Raw genomic sequence first — 17,668 nt, 5'->3', positions numbered from 1 at the left:
ATCGGTGCATCTTAAACAATGAAGTTATTAGGAAAAAACACAAATGCAAGTACTTAGGTGTCACGGTTTTTGAGGATGGGGGATGGTCTGAACACATTGCCAGTGTTCTCAGCAGAGCTGGAAAAGCCCTAGGCTTTTTACAAAGAAATCTTAAACATGTAACCAAGGAGGTTAAGGGGATACGCTCCTCGAAAAACTTTTTTTTATTTCTAGTCATAGACACTTGAAAATTTTGTTATTAGTATAGTTTTTTATGGAGATTTCAAATATGCAATGATTTTTATATAGCTTCTATAGTTATTGAGTTACGCCACGCACAATAGCAAAAAGTTGCATGTTTTGCGGGTACTCTTTCATGTACTTAACTTTCAGTAGAAGCATTGTCTCCGATCCTATTTGACTCTTGGTCGAATGTAAAGTGCAAATATCTATCCAGATATTTCACAGAAATATTAGAACCAAGGGGAAAAAATCGTATTAAATGACTAATTATTTTCAATCTTCCTTGAAACAATAACCTAATATTTTCAAAACTAATACTAATAGGCATTGCAATTTCAAGTAGATATTTGCATTCTGCATGTGTTGAAGGATATGCGTGCCAAGTTTCATTATTATACAGTAAGTATAAGTGTCTAAAAGGCTAACCGGAAAATGTGAAATTGGCAAAAAAAATGAAAATGAGAAAAACAAGTTCAAAAGTTTGGAAAGTTGGCATTTATTAGGAAACCATTTTTTTGCACCAAATTGGGGCACAATGAAAAGCATCTTGCACTGAATGCTCGGAAGATCGAAAATCGCACAGAATTGCGAAAGTTGGTCATGGCCTGCGCCTGTAGCGCGTGCTGCTAGAACTGCCTTCAACGTCTACAGCAAAGCTATCACGCGAGCTGCCGCTGTCGAAACGAGCGCTCGTTCTTTGGTCCCTGGCTGAAGTAGTACGTCTCGACGCGTGCGTGTATGAAACTGTAGATTCAGGACAATCGGTACTTTCACAGCACAGTTTGAGGAATGCCGAAAGCCCTTTGCGCTTTCCACGGACGCAGAGTTCCCGTTCGCGGTAGGTTGGGCATTGCGCACCCGCCACAAGGCAGTCAGCGCATCTATTTCGCAAAGCAGCGTGTTGGCAGTAGCAGCACCTACTGGTCTACGTTTACTCTCGAAGAATTCGCTGTTTATTTGAAATGCACTGACGAATTTCATGGCAGCGTCAGCGGTTGGTAGCCCTGGACACTGCTACGTAAATGAACTTCAGTTGATAGCACCTAACTACAATTCACGTTAACCCGACGTGATGGCTGTATCATAGGAGTACATATGTATTGCTTAAAAAATTGCATAGCCAGCACTACAACCACCATTGACGTTGCACAAACATTAGGTTTATTTGAAAAGTAATTCTGAGACCTGGCTTGGCTCTGTGGTAGAATGCTTGATTGCCCCGCTACAGTTAAATTCCTGCGGAGACCCTGACTTTTATTCTTTTCATTCGTCAGGTTAATAGTGCTGATGTCAGCTTTTTCTTAACGCTCAAGTGTTGAAATGACCTAGGTGTGTTCTTGCTGTTTCTTAGTAAATATAAAGTGTCAATGACCTGTCGCACATACCTGTGGGTATGTGCGACTGTCTGGCGGAAAGCATTTGACAATGTGCACGATAAATTTGTGACATTACTCATGTCATGACCAGCGAGTCATGTTTGTCAAACCATCTTAACCTCCCATACTAATTTTGGTCTAACCCAAGGAAAGGGGGTGATCACAAGACCACTCAGATACATATGGCTAGACAGACCGACAGACAGACAGACAGATCCACGCTCGAAGTGGCTGCAGTATGCAAAGAAATGCTTTGCACTTCAAAAACGGTCTCATGGTCAGCTGAAATGTGTTCCTGCAGAAAACAAGATGTTCTTTTCTGCAACGCAGTGGTGACACACGGACAGCATATTGCATGCTTCTCTCAACGTCAGCGCGTCATGATTTAACCATCCTTTCTGGGAATAAAAAGAAATTGATAAAGGATAGTTTGGCAGAGTTCATGATGTCTGCGAAGCTCCAATTGGTGGTTGCTCCAGCAATTTATGCACTTGCACTGATGGTGGAGTTCCTGCCTTATATTTTCCAGCCAAAACGCATCACAAATTTCTTCCCGCTGGCCATTATTAAGTTCTTTATTTTAACAGGAAGAGTGCGCGAATGGTCGCATCATGATGGGTTGATGCAGAGCAAGGAGCAGGCAACATGCTGCCCACGTGTCGCTGCTGTGTTACACTGAAAATGTCTTGTTTTTCGCAAGCGCGCATTTCACTTAATCATGACATGTTTTTTTTTTCCTTCCCCCGGTGGCAGCATCGAGGCCCACCATTTTCCGGTGTTTGGGCCAAAATTGGGGCCAGGCATTGCTGAAAAACATAACTCTTAAAGCCGCAAACTAGCTGGCACAGCAAACGACCAGCCTTGATTACTTTGAATAATTCCAAGTTTCTTGATTCCTACTTTTTGTTTCGTTATTCGAAAACCCTCTTAATTTGGAGATTTTTTTTCAGTTCCAGTGACTTCGAATCAATGGGTTTTATTTTACCAATGCCAAATGTTTCTATTAGGCTCTGGGCAAAAGTGTCTGATTTTGGAGGAGGAAGTTTAACTGATAAACGAAGTAGAAAAAGACAGCAGGCAGGAAACTGAAATTGTGAAATTTTGAAGGCTACGTGAGCCTTATGGATGGATGGAATAACGTGTTCGATGCTCGAACGCGTTATTCGAAGGTCGTAGGTTCGATTCCTGCTCACGGCTGGTTATTTTTTCATCCACTTTTCTTTTACACTTCTTTCCCTTATTATATATATATATATATATATATATATATATTTTGTCATGGATACAGCACTACAAATACTGATGTAGTCCCTGGAACATTAAAACCTTTCATATATTTAATAAAAAAAGGGGGGATTCATAGTGCCACACGTGCTTCCTTTTGTATTTTTATGTAACTGGTCCTTTACGTAAATAATGCTTTATGCAAGCCACACTCTAATGTCGATGAATTTAGATATATTTCTTTCTGTGTCAATCCCAAATAAGCCGTACTGATGCAGTGTTCTCGCAGTGAATGTACATCTTGGATGCCTCAATGATTTTACACATCGTCTGGCTATTGTGTCTAGCGACGGTCTTGGTTTTATGGAACTTCAGTTTGCACCCACAGTCTCAACGATGCAAGCCTAAGTGTGCTTGCATGGATCTGTGCACATTGTCGTGCTCTCGAAATCTGTATCGAAGTCTGTGTCTGCAGTTCTGTCCTTGTCCTTAATACTACAAGAATTTCATCATTGCTTTTACAGCGAAAGCTGATATGAGATCGAAACTCTGGTCACGCGCGGCGCCGTAGTTGTCCGCTGCCACCGGTGTCCGTAACCACTATCGCACGAAATAAGAAAAAAATGGGTAAATAAAAACACCGAGGACACAGCTAAGTTCGAACCGCTGCGTGCCAGCCCAATTTTCTATCACTGAGCCACACCGGTGATTAGGATTTGTTCTCAAACTTGCGCTAGGCAGGCTTGATGTTGGGAAAGGAATATTACTAATATGAGTAATAAAGCATTTTAGAACAGAAAAGGAACAACCAGCGATTACACAATGCGAATAGTGTAACGAGTGGGTCGTCCAGTACTCCAACCCATTACAACAGCTTGTTCTTGATCACTTATTAGCTGTGGCGCATACCCACTTCAGGCATAATTCTTCATCGTCGTCAACCACTGCATGAACAATTCGCAAAAACTTCCTTGAAAGTGTTTAGCAGATACCACATAGAGAATGCCAGTCTACTACCCATAAATTATGATTATTAATGACGTAGCAGGTGCCGAGTAAGTGTGCTTGTGGTAGTTACCCAAAGACTGTTTAGAAAAGGCTCTGAAATGCCGCTCTTCCTGCTTTCGCTGTGACTGTGCTGTGCGTTCCACGCAGGCCTGGCATTTTTTTTTATTTCACACTTTACTGGGCACTTTTTGCCAAGTGTACATATATTTTCCATGCTTTGCTGTGAAGTTGAAGCGAAATGAGAAAACAAACGTGCCCCGCCGCGGTGGTCTAGTGGCTAAGGTACTCGGCTGCTGACCCGCAGGTCGCAGATTCGAATCCCGGCTGCGGCGGCTGCATTTCCGATGGAGGCGGAAATGAAGGAGGCCCGTGTGCTCAGATTTGGGTGCACGTTAAAGAACCCCAAGTGGTCTAAATTTCCGGAGCCCTCCACTACGGCGTCTCTCATAATCATATGGTGGTTTTGGGACGTTGAACCACACATATCAATCAATCAAGAAAACAAACGTGGCACTTTAAATAGTCTTTATTCACTTTTGGTTTGTAAACATTTTTCTGCAGTGCCATTCCCTCTCATGATGTTTAGTTATGTTTTCTTGCAGCCTGGCACAATGCAGGGTACAGTACCTTACCTGGGCATCTTTTTGACGGACTTGACCATGCTAGATGCCGCTCTCCCGGATGAGCTCCCCGGAGGTCTGCTCAATTTCGACAAGCGTCGTCGTGAATTTCGTGTCCTGGCACAGATAAAGCTTCTACAGAGTGCTGCTAACTGCTATAGCCTCCAGCCAGATCCTGCATTTGTGGCTTGGTTTGAAACACTGCCCATGCTTTCAGATGAACAGAGGTGAGCATTTTCTTGGGCATCTTCATAGCAATTTATGCGGCATATGATCTTTCATACGTACTTCATAGGTGTAGTATCGTGAGGCATACGCGCCGCACGGAGAACACAGGGCATGGCGCTGAAGCGCCGGCCAACACGAGGTACGCAGCAGCCGGTAGCCAAGCAGGAACTCCTCTATTATGTACAATGCCGTGCATTTATACACAGGGTAGCGCCCCCTGAGGGCAAAAATGCTTTACATGAAGCTGAATCTAGCAACCATGAATTCGAAACCAAAACACCACAATAGGGCTGGTCGTATTCCCATCATTCATAACATAGCATTTTTAGTGTGTTGTACCAGCACTTATGAAAAGTCCATTTGAACCACAGTGAGATATTCTTAATTCATACTGTTCCTGGCCGACGTTCTTGCGAGAAAGAACATTGAAATTATTACCCCCTTGAGTTGCACCTGATTTGTGATTAACTTTAGTGTTCCCAGGTGACAGGGTCTTGGTAGCATATATTTCACATCCTGCTAAATATTAATCATGTTATATCCGTATTTACTCGCGTAATGAACGCACTTACATAATAAACGCACCCCCAACTTCAGTTTTCAAAAATTTTAATTTTTTTTTCTCATGTAATAAACGCACCCCTTACATTTTTCCGCTGCCGTTTCACATACTGACAGCTGGTTTCACATACCTCCTTGCTCGTTATATCTGTTTCGTTTCCCTCAGGCATTTTGGCTCGCTCCCCCTTTTGCGCACTGCCCCGTGCGGTATTGTTTTGTTTTTCTATTTGTGCGTGGGCCATCTCCTGTATTTTTTCATTATTCATGCACCACAGTGTGGTTCATGAACAGTGCGAGCGCAGAGACATTGCAGCTGACAAGCACACAGTGAGTGAAGGTCACGAAAATGCCTGTGCCAACCAATGGTCGCTTCCTGCAAATACGAAACCACAGGCACGCGATTTTTTAGTTATGAGGACAGAATTTGCTCTTGTGTGGCTGTTGCGAAGGGCCATTCGTTGTCATTGCTTCGTGGGTTTCTCGAAAACAAAAAAAATTGCTTGTCGGAAAAGAGCGTGATGATTTCCGTAACATGGCAGCACCCCCGATTCTCGCTTCCATTGCGATTTGCTTTTCGTATGCTTGTTCTCCGCACATACTTTAAGGAACGCAAGATATAGGTTAGCTTTTCTACAGTCATTTCTCATGTAGACAGTGAGGCGGCAGCTGTAATTTGTCATTAATATTTTTATCGACTGCTTGTTTTCATGCTTTTGTGGTCGCTTGCTGCAATGTCAAAGGCGGCGTGCAGTCGTCGTGTGAGCCTGCCACGGAGTTGGCAAAGTGTCGTAGCGCACACTTTTGGACGCCCCTCGAGATTACACAGATATTACCGTTGCGATTAAGAGATTGCAAGAAAAAGCTGCGAAATGCTTTAATGAAGTGCGTGTGCAATGCGGGGACAGCTTGCAGAGAAGATATCACCATCAACCACCAAAGATGAGTTATGTGCAACAAAGAAGCTGTTTACAAACATTGTACGCATATGTCAATTGAGAAAGGTGAAGTGACATAACTTTTTTTTTTTGCATTACCACATTATTTTCTCATACGGAAAAAGTATTCCTAAAATTTGCCCCACATAATAAACACACTTCCAACTTTGCTTCGATTTTTCGGAGAAAAAGTGCATTCATTACGCGAGTATATACAGTATTTTCTTACTGGCAGAAGACACTTCAATGTCTGTGCAGCATGCTGAATTGCTGGTTGCACAAATTTCAGGTCTTTTTTTTTTCTTGTATTTTGGCCACATTGGCTCAATGATTGTTCTTGAAACCTGTCATACAGGTTGACACTTCAGTTTACCAGGTTCTGCGCATTGAACTGCACGTAGAATTACTACTGCTTGCCAATGGCTGCTCTGTAGATTTGCTTGTGCTGACACTTTTTGGTTAAAACTGAATTCTAGCGATATTTTATGGCACATGTTTTTTTCTTCGTTGTGTCTCATTTGTAAAAGTGCCATAATACGGTTGTCCTAATGTTTTCATTTTAGCATTGTATTCCTGAGTAGAGGGGCTAGCATAGTTATACTGCAAACTGCTACAGCTATTGAACTAGCATATAAAAAATTGTGTTTATCAAAAAAGCTGTAAAATCCCCTAAAAATATTTTTCATAAAGTATCTTATACAACCTATTACCTATATATAGAAGTGCGACGTGATTCCCTTCAGGTTTGACATATCCGGGTTTACTTGCCCACATAAATTGGGTTGTTAGTGCACATGTTGCTGCAATCTAAAATTTCAACTTAAAGTTGGTTCTTTTAAGTGCCTACAAATAGCAACTATTAATGAAAACTAACCAATAATTATGCCAAGAGAAGTATATTAGTAGTAATTATGATATAAATGTGAAGAAAGAAAAGTGGATCACAAGATTACTTGTCGCTGGCAGGGACTGAGCTTACGACCTTTTAATTAATAACGTGTTTGATGCTCCACCAACTGAGCTACAGCAGCAGCCATTCTCCTGTCCACTTAATGGCATATATGTGCATTTAAATATGGGAGTGTCAGTCAGCGCCACTAGTAGCCATGGTGGCGAGTGTGGAACACTCCTTGTGCCATTCAATCACTGTGCTACTTGAGCTTATGCATGAGGTTCAATAGCGCAGTGGGTAAAGCACTCGACTTTTATAATCACAAGACGAGAAGTCATAGGTTTGACTCCTAGATCATCCCAATTAATGAAACTTTTTTTTCTGGTTTTTCATTGTCATCTGTTCGTTCACATTTCACAGACATCACATCTGTGGCAGAAGTGTTGGTGAACCCCAGTATGAAATGCTTTCATGTTAAAATATGTTAAAAAATTTAAAATTGTAATGTCAGTGCTTTGACATGGTTTTCGGCCAGCCTTACTGTGTATTATAGTTTAATTTCTATGATAAATTAACTCTGGCTCAAATTGCAGAAAAAAGAAATTTATTGTTGTAAATGCTGCCGTGCATGTGTTGCCCTACTTTTGCCAGTGTTCACTTTCACTGAGTTGTCCTTGTTGTTACCTTAATTTCCATACAATATGTGTTTTGTGTATAAGATGACGCCATTCATGTTACATTGTGACCACATTAGCCAATGAGACAGAGCACAGCTTATTTAAATCCACTCCCCTATGGTTATGGTGCCCAACTGCTGACCCAAAGGTTGCAGGGTCAAATCCTGACCGCATCAATCACATTTTGGTGAAGATGAAATGCAAGAGGCCCACCAGTGTATTCAAAATTAGGTGTATCATAAATAACCCAGCTGATCGAAATATCTGGAGCTCTTCACCACGAGCTCCGCCGTGGTGGTCTAGTAGCTAAGCTTGGCTGCTGACCTGCAGGTCGCAGGATCGAGTCCCGGCTGCGGCGGCTGCATTTTCGATGGAGGAAAAAACGCTTGACGCCGGTGTGCCCAGATTTGGGTGCATGTTAAAAAACACCAGGTGGTAGAAATTTCTGGAGCCCTCCACTACGGTGTCTCTCATAATCATGTGGTGAATTTGGGACGTTAAACCCCACATATCAATCAACCTTTACCATGGCTTTTCTTATAATCATGTTGTTGTTCAGGTATGTAAAACCCCAGCAGTTATTATTGATGCTCTCACCTGTGCTCATAAGCATGTTGACCCTTACTTCAAAGCTGTGGCCATTTTCGGAAAGTATGAGGTGCCTGTGTGCAGTTTCATTTCCTATATTCTAAAAAAAAAAAGGCTTTCCATTCAAGTTCAGTTTTTGGTTTTAATGAAAACTGACACATTTCCAGGCGAATTGGTTTCTTTTTCAGCAGGTGATTGTCCAGCACCACGGATAGCCTTTCTCAAGCAGTTGTGTCCTTTACATGATCGTTTTTTTCACCATTGCTGTCTTTGTGGCACGACCAAATGACAGACTGCCAAAAGAAAGACTCCTGAGGTTTGTGTTTTGGGTGACCTGTACCGATTGTCGTGCCATTTACATTGGCGAGACAAAAGACTTTCTGGAAAGACTACGTCAGCAGAGGAGCGAAGTATGCAGTTTCAACACAGAATGAAATGCTTGCACAGAACACAGTGAGAATTTTGACTATCGCATTGTTTTTGATGCCACCTAGGCCATTGACATCAATGTTAGTCACGCACAAAGACTATACTTGGAATTGTGGCACATACAAATGATGCCTGGTCAATGGGGATGCTACCAAGCTTATTTATGCTGGCCTTTAAAACATGGTGGAGACAATGCAAAGACAGCTACAGTTGCAAGAGTTGGAGTCGACACAACTGCATAAAATGTGCTATCTCTGGTGTCTTGCCAGGCAGTCACCCTCTGAAGAAGAGGCCGAATCGACCTAAAGACATTGGATCAGTTTTTATTAAAACTAAAAGTTAAAATTCGTACAGAATCTGTTAAAGATGTTTGCTTTTCTATGTCCTGTACAGTTACCGACTGTCCTGTAAAGTGGAGCCAGCCAGCAGTCCCAAGAGAAGCCCTTTGAGGCAAGTAATATGCATCCAAGTCATCTGAAATCCACTATAGTACCAGCTACAATAAGAAAAAGTAAACAATACTTTTTATACAAGCATTTGCATGCTTTAGCTCACCATAGGTTACAGCCATTTATTACAGTGCAACTTTTCTGTTTTCATTCATTTAGTCAGTATTTATTGCATGAAATGAAGAAAACAAAAGTGTTTAGATTAAGTTTGAGGAGAGAAACATGTCACACAACCTAAAAATACATTATCAGGTTTTCAATGGAGGCACCTTTTTTATTTAAGCCTGTGCAAATATTGTCTATAGTCTCGACAACTATATATATTTTGCTTATTGCTATTAGCAAGCTAGAATCGTTTGTGGTCCCGTGAAAACCACAGTTGTTTTAAAAGAGTCAAATAAGTAGGAGTGTGCAAATATTTGAAATTTTCAATATCTTTTCAAGAGTGTTCGCTATTCGATTTGATTTGCACTGGAATTTTACTATTTGAATCTATTCCAACTTTCCGAAATCAATTTCACTCAACGTCCGATAAAAAGTAATCCTTTCAAATTTTTTTTTATGTTTCACCTCATTACATTCTCATATTGTGGCAAAGCTGCCTTTCAGGATTTGCCAGTCGGAATTTTTACAGTGAAAGCTGTTATGAGATCACAACACGGGTCGCGTCCGCCGTAGTTATCTGCCACGACTGCTGGTGTCCTTAACCACTAGCGCATGAAATAAGCAACAAAAAACTCAATAAGTAAAAAAACGCTAAGGACACAATGGAACTCGAACACGGGCCCCCACGTGCCAGCCCAGTGTTCTACCGCTGAGCCACGCCGATGGTTGGGACTCATTTGCAAACTGGCCTTAGGCAGGCTTGATGATGAGAAAGGAATCATGTTAATATGAATAATAAAACGTTTTAGAACAACAAAGGAATAACCAATTGTTGCACCATGTGAATTGTGCAATGGGTGGGTCGTCGAATGCTCCAACTCTTTACAAAAGCTTGATCTTGTTCAGACTTTGATTGTGGCCCATAACCACTGTAGGGGATTGTTGGGATTACAAAAGCTTCTGGCATGATACTTCGTCATCGTTAGCCACAGCACGGAAAATCGCACAAAGTTTCTTGCAAGTGTGTAGCATTGCCACGCTCCTTCGAAGAATGACGAAAGATGGCATAGTGAATGCCTGTCTACCACACGATTTATGGCATAGTGGGTATCCTGCAAGTGTGCTTGTAGCAGCTACCCAAAGAGTGTTAATGAATAGATCTAAAAGGCCACTTTTCCAGCTTTTGCTGTGACAGTGCTGCATGTTCTGCGCAGGCCTGGCAGTTTTTTTTAAGATAAATTCATCAGATTAAGGGGAGATGCGGGTCGAAAAACGAGATTTTTTTCAAAATTACCGATTTTTTATTTTCGCCTGTTTTGGCAAGATTAGTACCTCTACTGTTATGAAAAAAATATTACAGGTCGAGACTTTACTGGAAATGTTTTAAAATTTTATCTAAAGAGCACAAGGTGCCTGTTAAAAGGTCGAAAGTGTGCATTCTTCGAGCACCTTGCCGCCGATAATGCGCCACCGCTAGCCATTGTTGATCGCATCAGTCAAAGAGGTGATCCTCACTTTTCAAATAACAACAGTTTGTCTCGCTGATGCAGCGCAAGAAATAATAAAAAGAATCACTATTCTGTGCGTTTTTCGAGCGCCGCGACTGGCTTATTACATGGTACAAAGCGGGGACCGCCATTGGCAGCTGCGCGCCTGTATGTGCTGTGAAACCTATTTGCAGGGTCCATGTCTTGTCGAGCAGCGCTGCTGAACAATGCTTTTCTCATGTAATTATCTCCGTTATAAATGAAAAAAGGCATTGCTCGCAAGTGAAAGCCGTTGTGCGGCGCGCTCTCTAAGAATAGGCTACGAGCAGCTAGTCCGATTTGCGGCAGTTGTGGGCTTGCAAAAGCCAATGCATCAAAGTCATTCACCACGGTCAGCCGGAAAGTTCGTGATATGGCAATGGATGACGTCAGCACCAATCTTGAGAGGTCGAAAGAGCTCGCAGTGAGAGTACTTAGCAGGGACGACATTGCCATTACGTACGACGGTATGTGGCACAAACATGACTGCAAAATGGCATGACACTGGACTTAGTTGGGATTTCACAGTCCTGTCGAACTTCTTCCTAGCTTGCAGTTGGCACAAGGCTCTGCCAGATGAAGCGGAAGTTTGGCAAGCGTTTCATGGCCCTGTCTGTGAGCGAAATGTCTGTGAGGAGTCGGCTCAAAAACGCCGAGAGGGACAAGCTCATGGTGCTAGCGTTTTTTAGTCGCAGTGGCCACTACGAGAAGGATTGTTCTTTTTGGTGTGCAAATTTTATCTGATTTAATAATATCTTTCATAAATAAAAACTAAATTTTAACTTTAAAACTCTTTTTTTTTTTTCAAAACACAAATTTTGCCATTTCTTCCAATGTGCTCCTCCTTTTTCGGGCATTTCTAGTGCTCGGATCTGCATGAAATTTTGCCCAAATTTTTTCCAAAGTATGACAAATGCAATTATTTAGTTTAAATTTCAACATTTTATTCTAGAATAAAAAAATTGTATGTATACCTTTACTAGGGCAGGTGAAATATGGACTTTTTGCGTCTATTATTTTTCTTGCATACTACATATTTTGGATGTGCTTTCTAGTTAGTTATTTGCATTCTAGACTTTATTTGAAGCATTATGAACTATGAATGGTAGAAAATTACAGAATTTTAGGGATGAAAAGAGGGGGGGCAAAAGGGTTCAGGTTTTCATTTTGTCATGTTGCAGAGCTAAAAGTGTGTAACTTGCAAGAAAACTAATTAAATGTTTATAAAAAGTTCCATCAACAGCTCAAGTTTCATTCCTCTGGGGTGAATATTAAAGAAAAAGTGTCTTCGAGTAGCATCTCCTCTTAAAAATGTCCCCTTAAGATTTTCAGTATGCTTCACCTCTTCACATTTTTGTACTGCAGCAAAGCTACCTTTCATTTCGCTACCGTTGCAGTTGTATTGACACAAGAAAACGATGTTTCCAACATGGAGATGATAGATGTGGCAAAAGTGGGGGCTCAATTAATGATGTTTTGGACCTAAAGTTAGGGCAGAAAATCTGAACAATTGAATGCCAAAGGCCAATAGCATTGAAAATTACAGATGTTCTTATATACTGACGTCCACTAGGCAAGTTTCAAACTGTGGACTTGAAAGGAGCTCACTCTTGTCTTCCACATCATTCGGGCTTCCACATCATTCGGGCTTCCACAGAAGTTGAAAGGGGAGGAGAGGCTGAGAAAATAGCATGTTTCTCTTTCACGCGTAAAGTGTTGCTGGCAACACTTTGGTTGCACCAAATCATATACAGTAGACTCTCGTTAAACAGAACCTGAAAGAACTGCAAAAGTATGTTTTATTCAATAGGAGTTCCGTTTACTCAGAGATGAACAGGAGTGCAGTAGGCAGGGACAAAACAATTATATCAGAGGCAGTTTTATTTCAGCAACAGGTCCATTTACCTGATTTCCATTCTTTCAGAGCCTGTTGTGCATAAATTTAATTTGGTCTCTGCATTGCCTCTGGCTTGATAAGACAACTATGAAACACTGCACTGCCAGCACTTCATCAACCAAGCCAAAGGAAACACTTTCATGTTGCTATCTTATAAGAATTTGATTAGGAATCCTCTTCAGTCTTTTTTCCTGCAACTGTAACTTCGAAGTATTAGAAAAATATTTTATTTGATTTTTACTCACACTTAATATTCGAATTCGCTTTGCACCCAAAGTTTGCACAGTCCTACCAATAAGCCCAGGAGAGACGTAGAAATTTAAAGGCTTGTCTGTATAGGAAATATATCTGTGCTCGTAATTCCTGGTTAGATCACTTGTGGTGCTTCAAAGTGCCTTAAGTATACTAATAAATGTTTCGCATTTAAAATTCATCGATCATAACTCATGTATAGCCTGCATTGAGGAATATTGTGAGGCTAAGAAGTTTTTAGAAACGCTACATAGACAAGATAAATATGAAGCTGTTTCATAATATTGTAGTGCAATAAGGTTGTGGTGTTTACCTAGATTCCACCTGGAGGTTTTCTACTCCTGTCAGGTGTCAGTCTCTCTTTCATTACTTGGAATGCATGTCTTGAGGCATACATAACTGGATGATTGAACAAAAAAAAATGCTGTGTTTTTATTCATTTTCGTCAATATTCAATCAGCATTAAGTTCTGGCTGTTTATGTTTATGACCAGTTCCTTATAGCCAGATCACAAACTCTACCTCCTTCCTTTTCTCTGGCATTTGTAAAAACAGAAACGAAAGGAAAAAAAATCTTGCTACCTGATTAAAATATGCCCCTGTCATTTATATCACATCTAAATATTTGTGTTCCGAAACCTTTTCCTGCTTTCTGTCGATGCTAATCCAAAACTGAACCACTCAAAGCTCAAGTGATAGAGGCTTGCTTGCTCTTTTAAAGATGAGGCATAATTTAGTGACAAAATGCACCCATGAACCCACCATGATAGAATTTGTTCAGCAGTGACCGAGCACGGGCTGCTGCAGCCATGTTGCATTAAGCCCAACAACGCACCACAAAGAGAAACAAAACTGTGGCTTCTGTTGTTTCATCTAAGGAAGGAACCAAGGTGGTTCCAATGTAGGATATGATATGGTAAGTGAGTTTCAAGTCAAGAAGTCTATGCTATATAAATTTTAGGGGCCATGCAACATTTTTGAGCAGGGTCAGAAAATGCTGCCGATCGGTAGTCGAGGCCCTAAGAGCACCCGAGCCAAATATTATAGCGCAGCACATGGCCTGGAATTTACAATAACTTCTTAAAGTCAGCTAAATATCGCTCTCTGTTCTCTAAACAAATGCTACACACTCACACCTCATTAGTATAACGAAGTTGCATCTTACATGAAAATAAGTTTATATCCAAAAATTCATTATAAAGGTTTATTCCTAATACTATATCTATTGCAAGACAGTATATTTCATTGTAACTAATATTTCATTATATCTGGGTTCGTTATATTAAGGTTTGAGTGTATACTAAAAAATCTTGCATCACAGGCCCAAGTATCATGCCATCAGCTGATTTGAGCATGGCGTGCTTGGGAGTTCCTGGGGCCACCGCATAAGGCCGCAACATATTTCTGCATGCGCGCATGATCACACAAAAAAGTGGCACGTTAAAAAAAAGAGCGAAAATGTGCTCAAGGTCACAAAATGCATGAAACATGCTTTCTTCCCTTGTGCTATCCCTCCTTATATTGCTTTCAGCACTTTCGTTGGGACGACAAAAAAGAGAAAGCAATCGCAGTGTGCAACAAATCTTTGTAACACCGTTCAAACTGGATGGATTCTAAAAATTTTTGCAGCACTCAATTCATGACACAAAAACATCCATTAGTGAATTCTTTCTATAGCTAATTGAAAAACTATTGCAAGGCCCCATGCAACCTAACCAGGCAGCTATTGTGAAAATGCCTAGATTCCAGAATAAGTTTACAGTACATTCTTTTCCAAAATGCAGTGCAGTAATCATATGTAGATCTTATAATTCACATTTCTGCCCGCGACTCACTTTTTGCATCACAAAGCGAATTTGTTTCTGAGAGACTGGGAAACTCTCAAGCTGTTCCATAGTTGTTCATTCTATATCTTTATTTTCGTTTTGAGCATCCAGTAGCTATATGTATGAAAGAGCTATTTGTGATGTTCTGTGAAAAGAATGTAGAGTGCCAAGTTGGACCTTTTTTTTTGTCATATCTTTCATTTCTAGTACAGCTGTAGTTCAGTGATAACAGCTAGGGATGGACACGAAGGTTGAAATAGTTACACACAAATAAACTAACATAGGAAAGCTCGAAACTACTCTATGCATTGTGCTTTAAATGTATGCCAGAAAATAGTTCAAGTGAAAGACAAGGAAGCTGACAGAATTTGCTTAAATTAAACCCATATAAGAAACAAGAATGGAAAAGAAATTGCACTACAATACTTCTAGTAAACTCTACTCAATAAGTTTATCAAGTACACCCAACAGCAAAAATCTGAGTAATGCAAAGTGTTCTAGAAACCTATATTGTCACTTTGTCTGAGAACATAACCTCCAAATAAATGGTACAGCCTGTAGTTGGTAATGCAGCCTTTAGTCATCCACTGCATTAGAAGTGTTACACACTAATATAATAAAGTAGAAATTTGCATTTATTGTGGAGCCAAAGCTTTATATAATGTTTTGCTCTTGGGTGTACAGTATGCTACTTGATAAATGTAGCAACTACTGTTACTATACTTCTGTGCAGCTTTTTTAAACACTGATGAACTGATAATTCATTTTTTTTATAGTCTCAAGTTTTAGTACTGAGAGCTCTTGTATAACTTGCTGATGAGCATTTCTTGGTTATCAACATTACGGCGTTATTTCTTCACTGTGCAGTTCTTCGGGCAACACTGTTGATGGGGACACTGCATCACTTACCAGCACTAGCAGCCAGCCACAGAGTGGCGGCTCTCACGAAAGCTTACGACGAAATGGAGTAAGCTTTTTATTCCCTTCAGTCGCACATTGTGGCCGAGTGTTCTTAACTCTTTCATTGCCACACCTGTTTAAATCGATCATTTGTAATTGATGCTTTTAATTGCTGATTTTGGCATGTTTTATTTGTTTCTTTTGCACCTAGCATCTCTTGGTGGTTAATCCAAGCACTGCATTCTCAGAATCAGTTTGAATTTTCCCACTGGGGCAACATAATGATTTCTGATGGACCTTTGTGAAGCAATGTGCATGTGTGGCTGGAAAAGTGGGCATGGCTGATGCATATGAGTGGAATGCGTGTCGCTCATGATTATGCTCCATTTACATCGAAGTTCTGTAATATGGAAAACCCTTGCCATTGAAATATTAAATTATGTAGTGTGAGCTTTGCAATCTGACAGTGTTGAGCAGTAGTAATTGCCCAAAATTTATGCCAGCTATTCGCTAAATAGCTGTTGTTAGGAGTCAGAAAAGATTTATTCTACCAGTACTCATTTGCACTGTGCTGCTGCATGTATAATGTGTGGACCTGGCCTTTTCAGCTAGTTTCTTGCAGTTTCGGTTTTGCTTCTCTTGTTAAATTCCTCAGAGGGACACATCCAGTTTCGCTTGTCACTCTGGTGGAGACGGCATCATGTGGGCCACTTAGTTAAAACTATTTTGCAACTGTGCCTTAATTGAGTAACAAGGACTTGAGCTTTGAGTTTAAAGATGACAGCACCTCAACGTCAAGTTTTGAGAGCAACAAAGTTTTGTGTTGCCCTGCGCCATCTGCAGCCATTCAGCGGTTAGTCTCGTTTACGATGTCAAGTGGCCTTCATTATTCAGTTGACAGCTTTTTAATTCAAGAAATAACTCAGATTAACTGCACTAATATAGCGCTACTACTTGTAAAGCTTCCCAAAAAACTAGATACTGCACATATTCATTACATTGTTCTGTATTGCTCTTTGTAGCAAAGTAGTAGTATCAGCAATTGCTTTTGGTTAGCCACCTTTATATTAAGACATCAAAGCTATGCTTTAGGTATATTTTATTATAGTCATTAATTACAGTGTTAAAAGATGTGTTGCATCTTCATGTGAAGACACTGTGACTGAAGGTCATATATATTTGCATACATTTAAATAGCTTCTTACACAGCTATAAAATATTGATAGCCTACAGATATTCTGTGAGGACGGCCTTTGCACCAAGCTTCAGCTGGCCCAACTGATATTTGTATGTGAAACGCAAAAGTAAAAACATTTGCTTTTTTTAGTCACGATATTTAGCAGTTTGATTGATATGTGGGGTTTAACGTCCCAAAACCACCATATGATTATGAGAGACGCCGTAGTGGAGGGCTCCGAAAATTTCGACCACCTGGGGTTCTTTAACGTGCATCTAAATCTGAGTACACGAGCCTACAACATTTCCGCCTCCATCGGAAATGCAGCCGCCGCAGCCGGGATTCGAACTCGCGACCTGCGGGTCAGCAGCCAAGTACCTTAGCCACTAGACCACTGCGGCGAGGCTATTTAGCAGTTTGCAAGTTATTTCATCTTTTTTTATTGATGTCACTTGTACATATGCTAGGTGCTTCTATGAAGGCATTAATAGGTAAAAATCATTATTCTGAAGTAAAACACCAAACGATGGAGGCATGTTGTCATTGGTGGCAGCCATCAGGTGATGCATATTGTTGCTTCTGAGTGGGGACTGCCTGCCCAGTCCCACTTCTAATAAAAATGTGCCCCTCCCACCCCCCAAAAATTTTTTAAGCATAGTTTTAACGAACCTGAGCCTTATAACGAACCACTTATAACGAACCTGAGCCTGACGCGGCATCCGTTCACTGTATGACGAAGTTCGTAGTAAATGAAATACAGCTTTTAAAAAAGTTGCG

At 40.7% G+C, this 17,668-nt stretch overlaps 1 protein-coding gene across 1 annotated transcript in view; it reads left to right on the top strand.

Moving 5' to 3' along the window:
- Nucleotides 1-17,668, top strand: part of Rgl (Ral guanine nucleotide dissociation stimulator-like) — a 174,299-nt gene that overhangs the window by 117,528 nt on the left and 39,103 nt on the right. Inside the window, exons 9-11 of the mRNA XM_037435915.2 lie at nucleotides 4,433-4,677; nucleotides 9,154-9,210; nucleotides 15,682-15,781. Coding sequence (XP_037291812.2) covers nucleotides 4,433-4,677; nucleotides 9,154-9,210; nucleotides 15,682-15,781 — 402 coding nt within the window. The remainder of the gene's footprint in view (nucleotides 1-4,432; nucleotides 4,678-9,153; nucleotides 9,211-15,681; nucleotides 15,782-17,668) is intronic.

Source organism: Rhipicephalus microplus, chromosome X (genome assembly GCF_043290135.1).
Source record: "Rhipicephalus microplus isolate Deutch F79 chromosome X, USDA_Rmic, whole genome shotgun sequence".
Taxonomy (NCBI): domain Eukaryota; kingdom Metazoa; phylum Arthropoda; class Arachnida; order Ixodida; family Ixodidae; genus Rhipicephalus; species Rhipicephalus microplus.
Note: the sequence above shows the minus strand (reverse complement) of the source record. Positions and strands in the feature narration are given on the sequence as shown.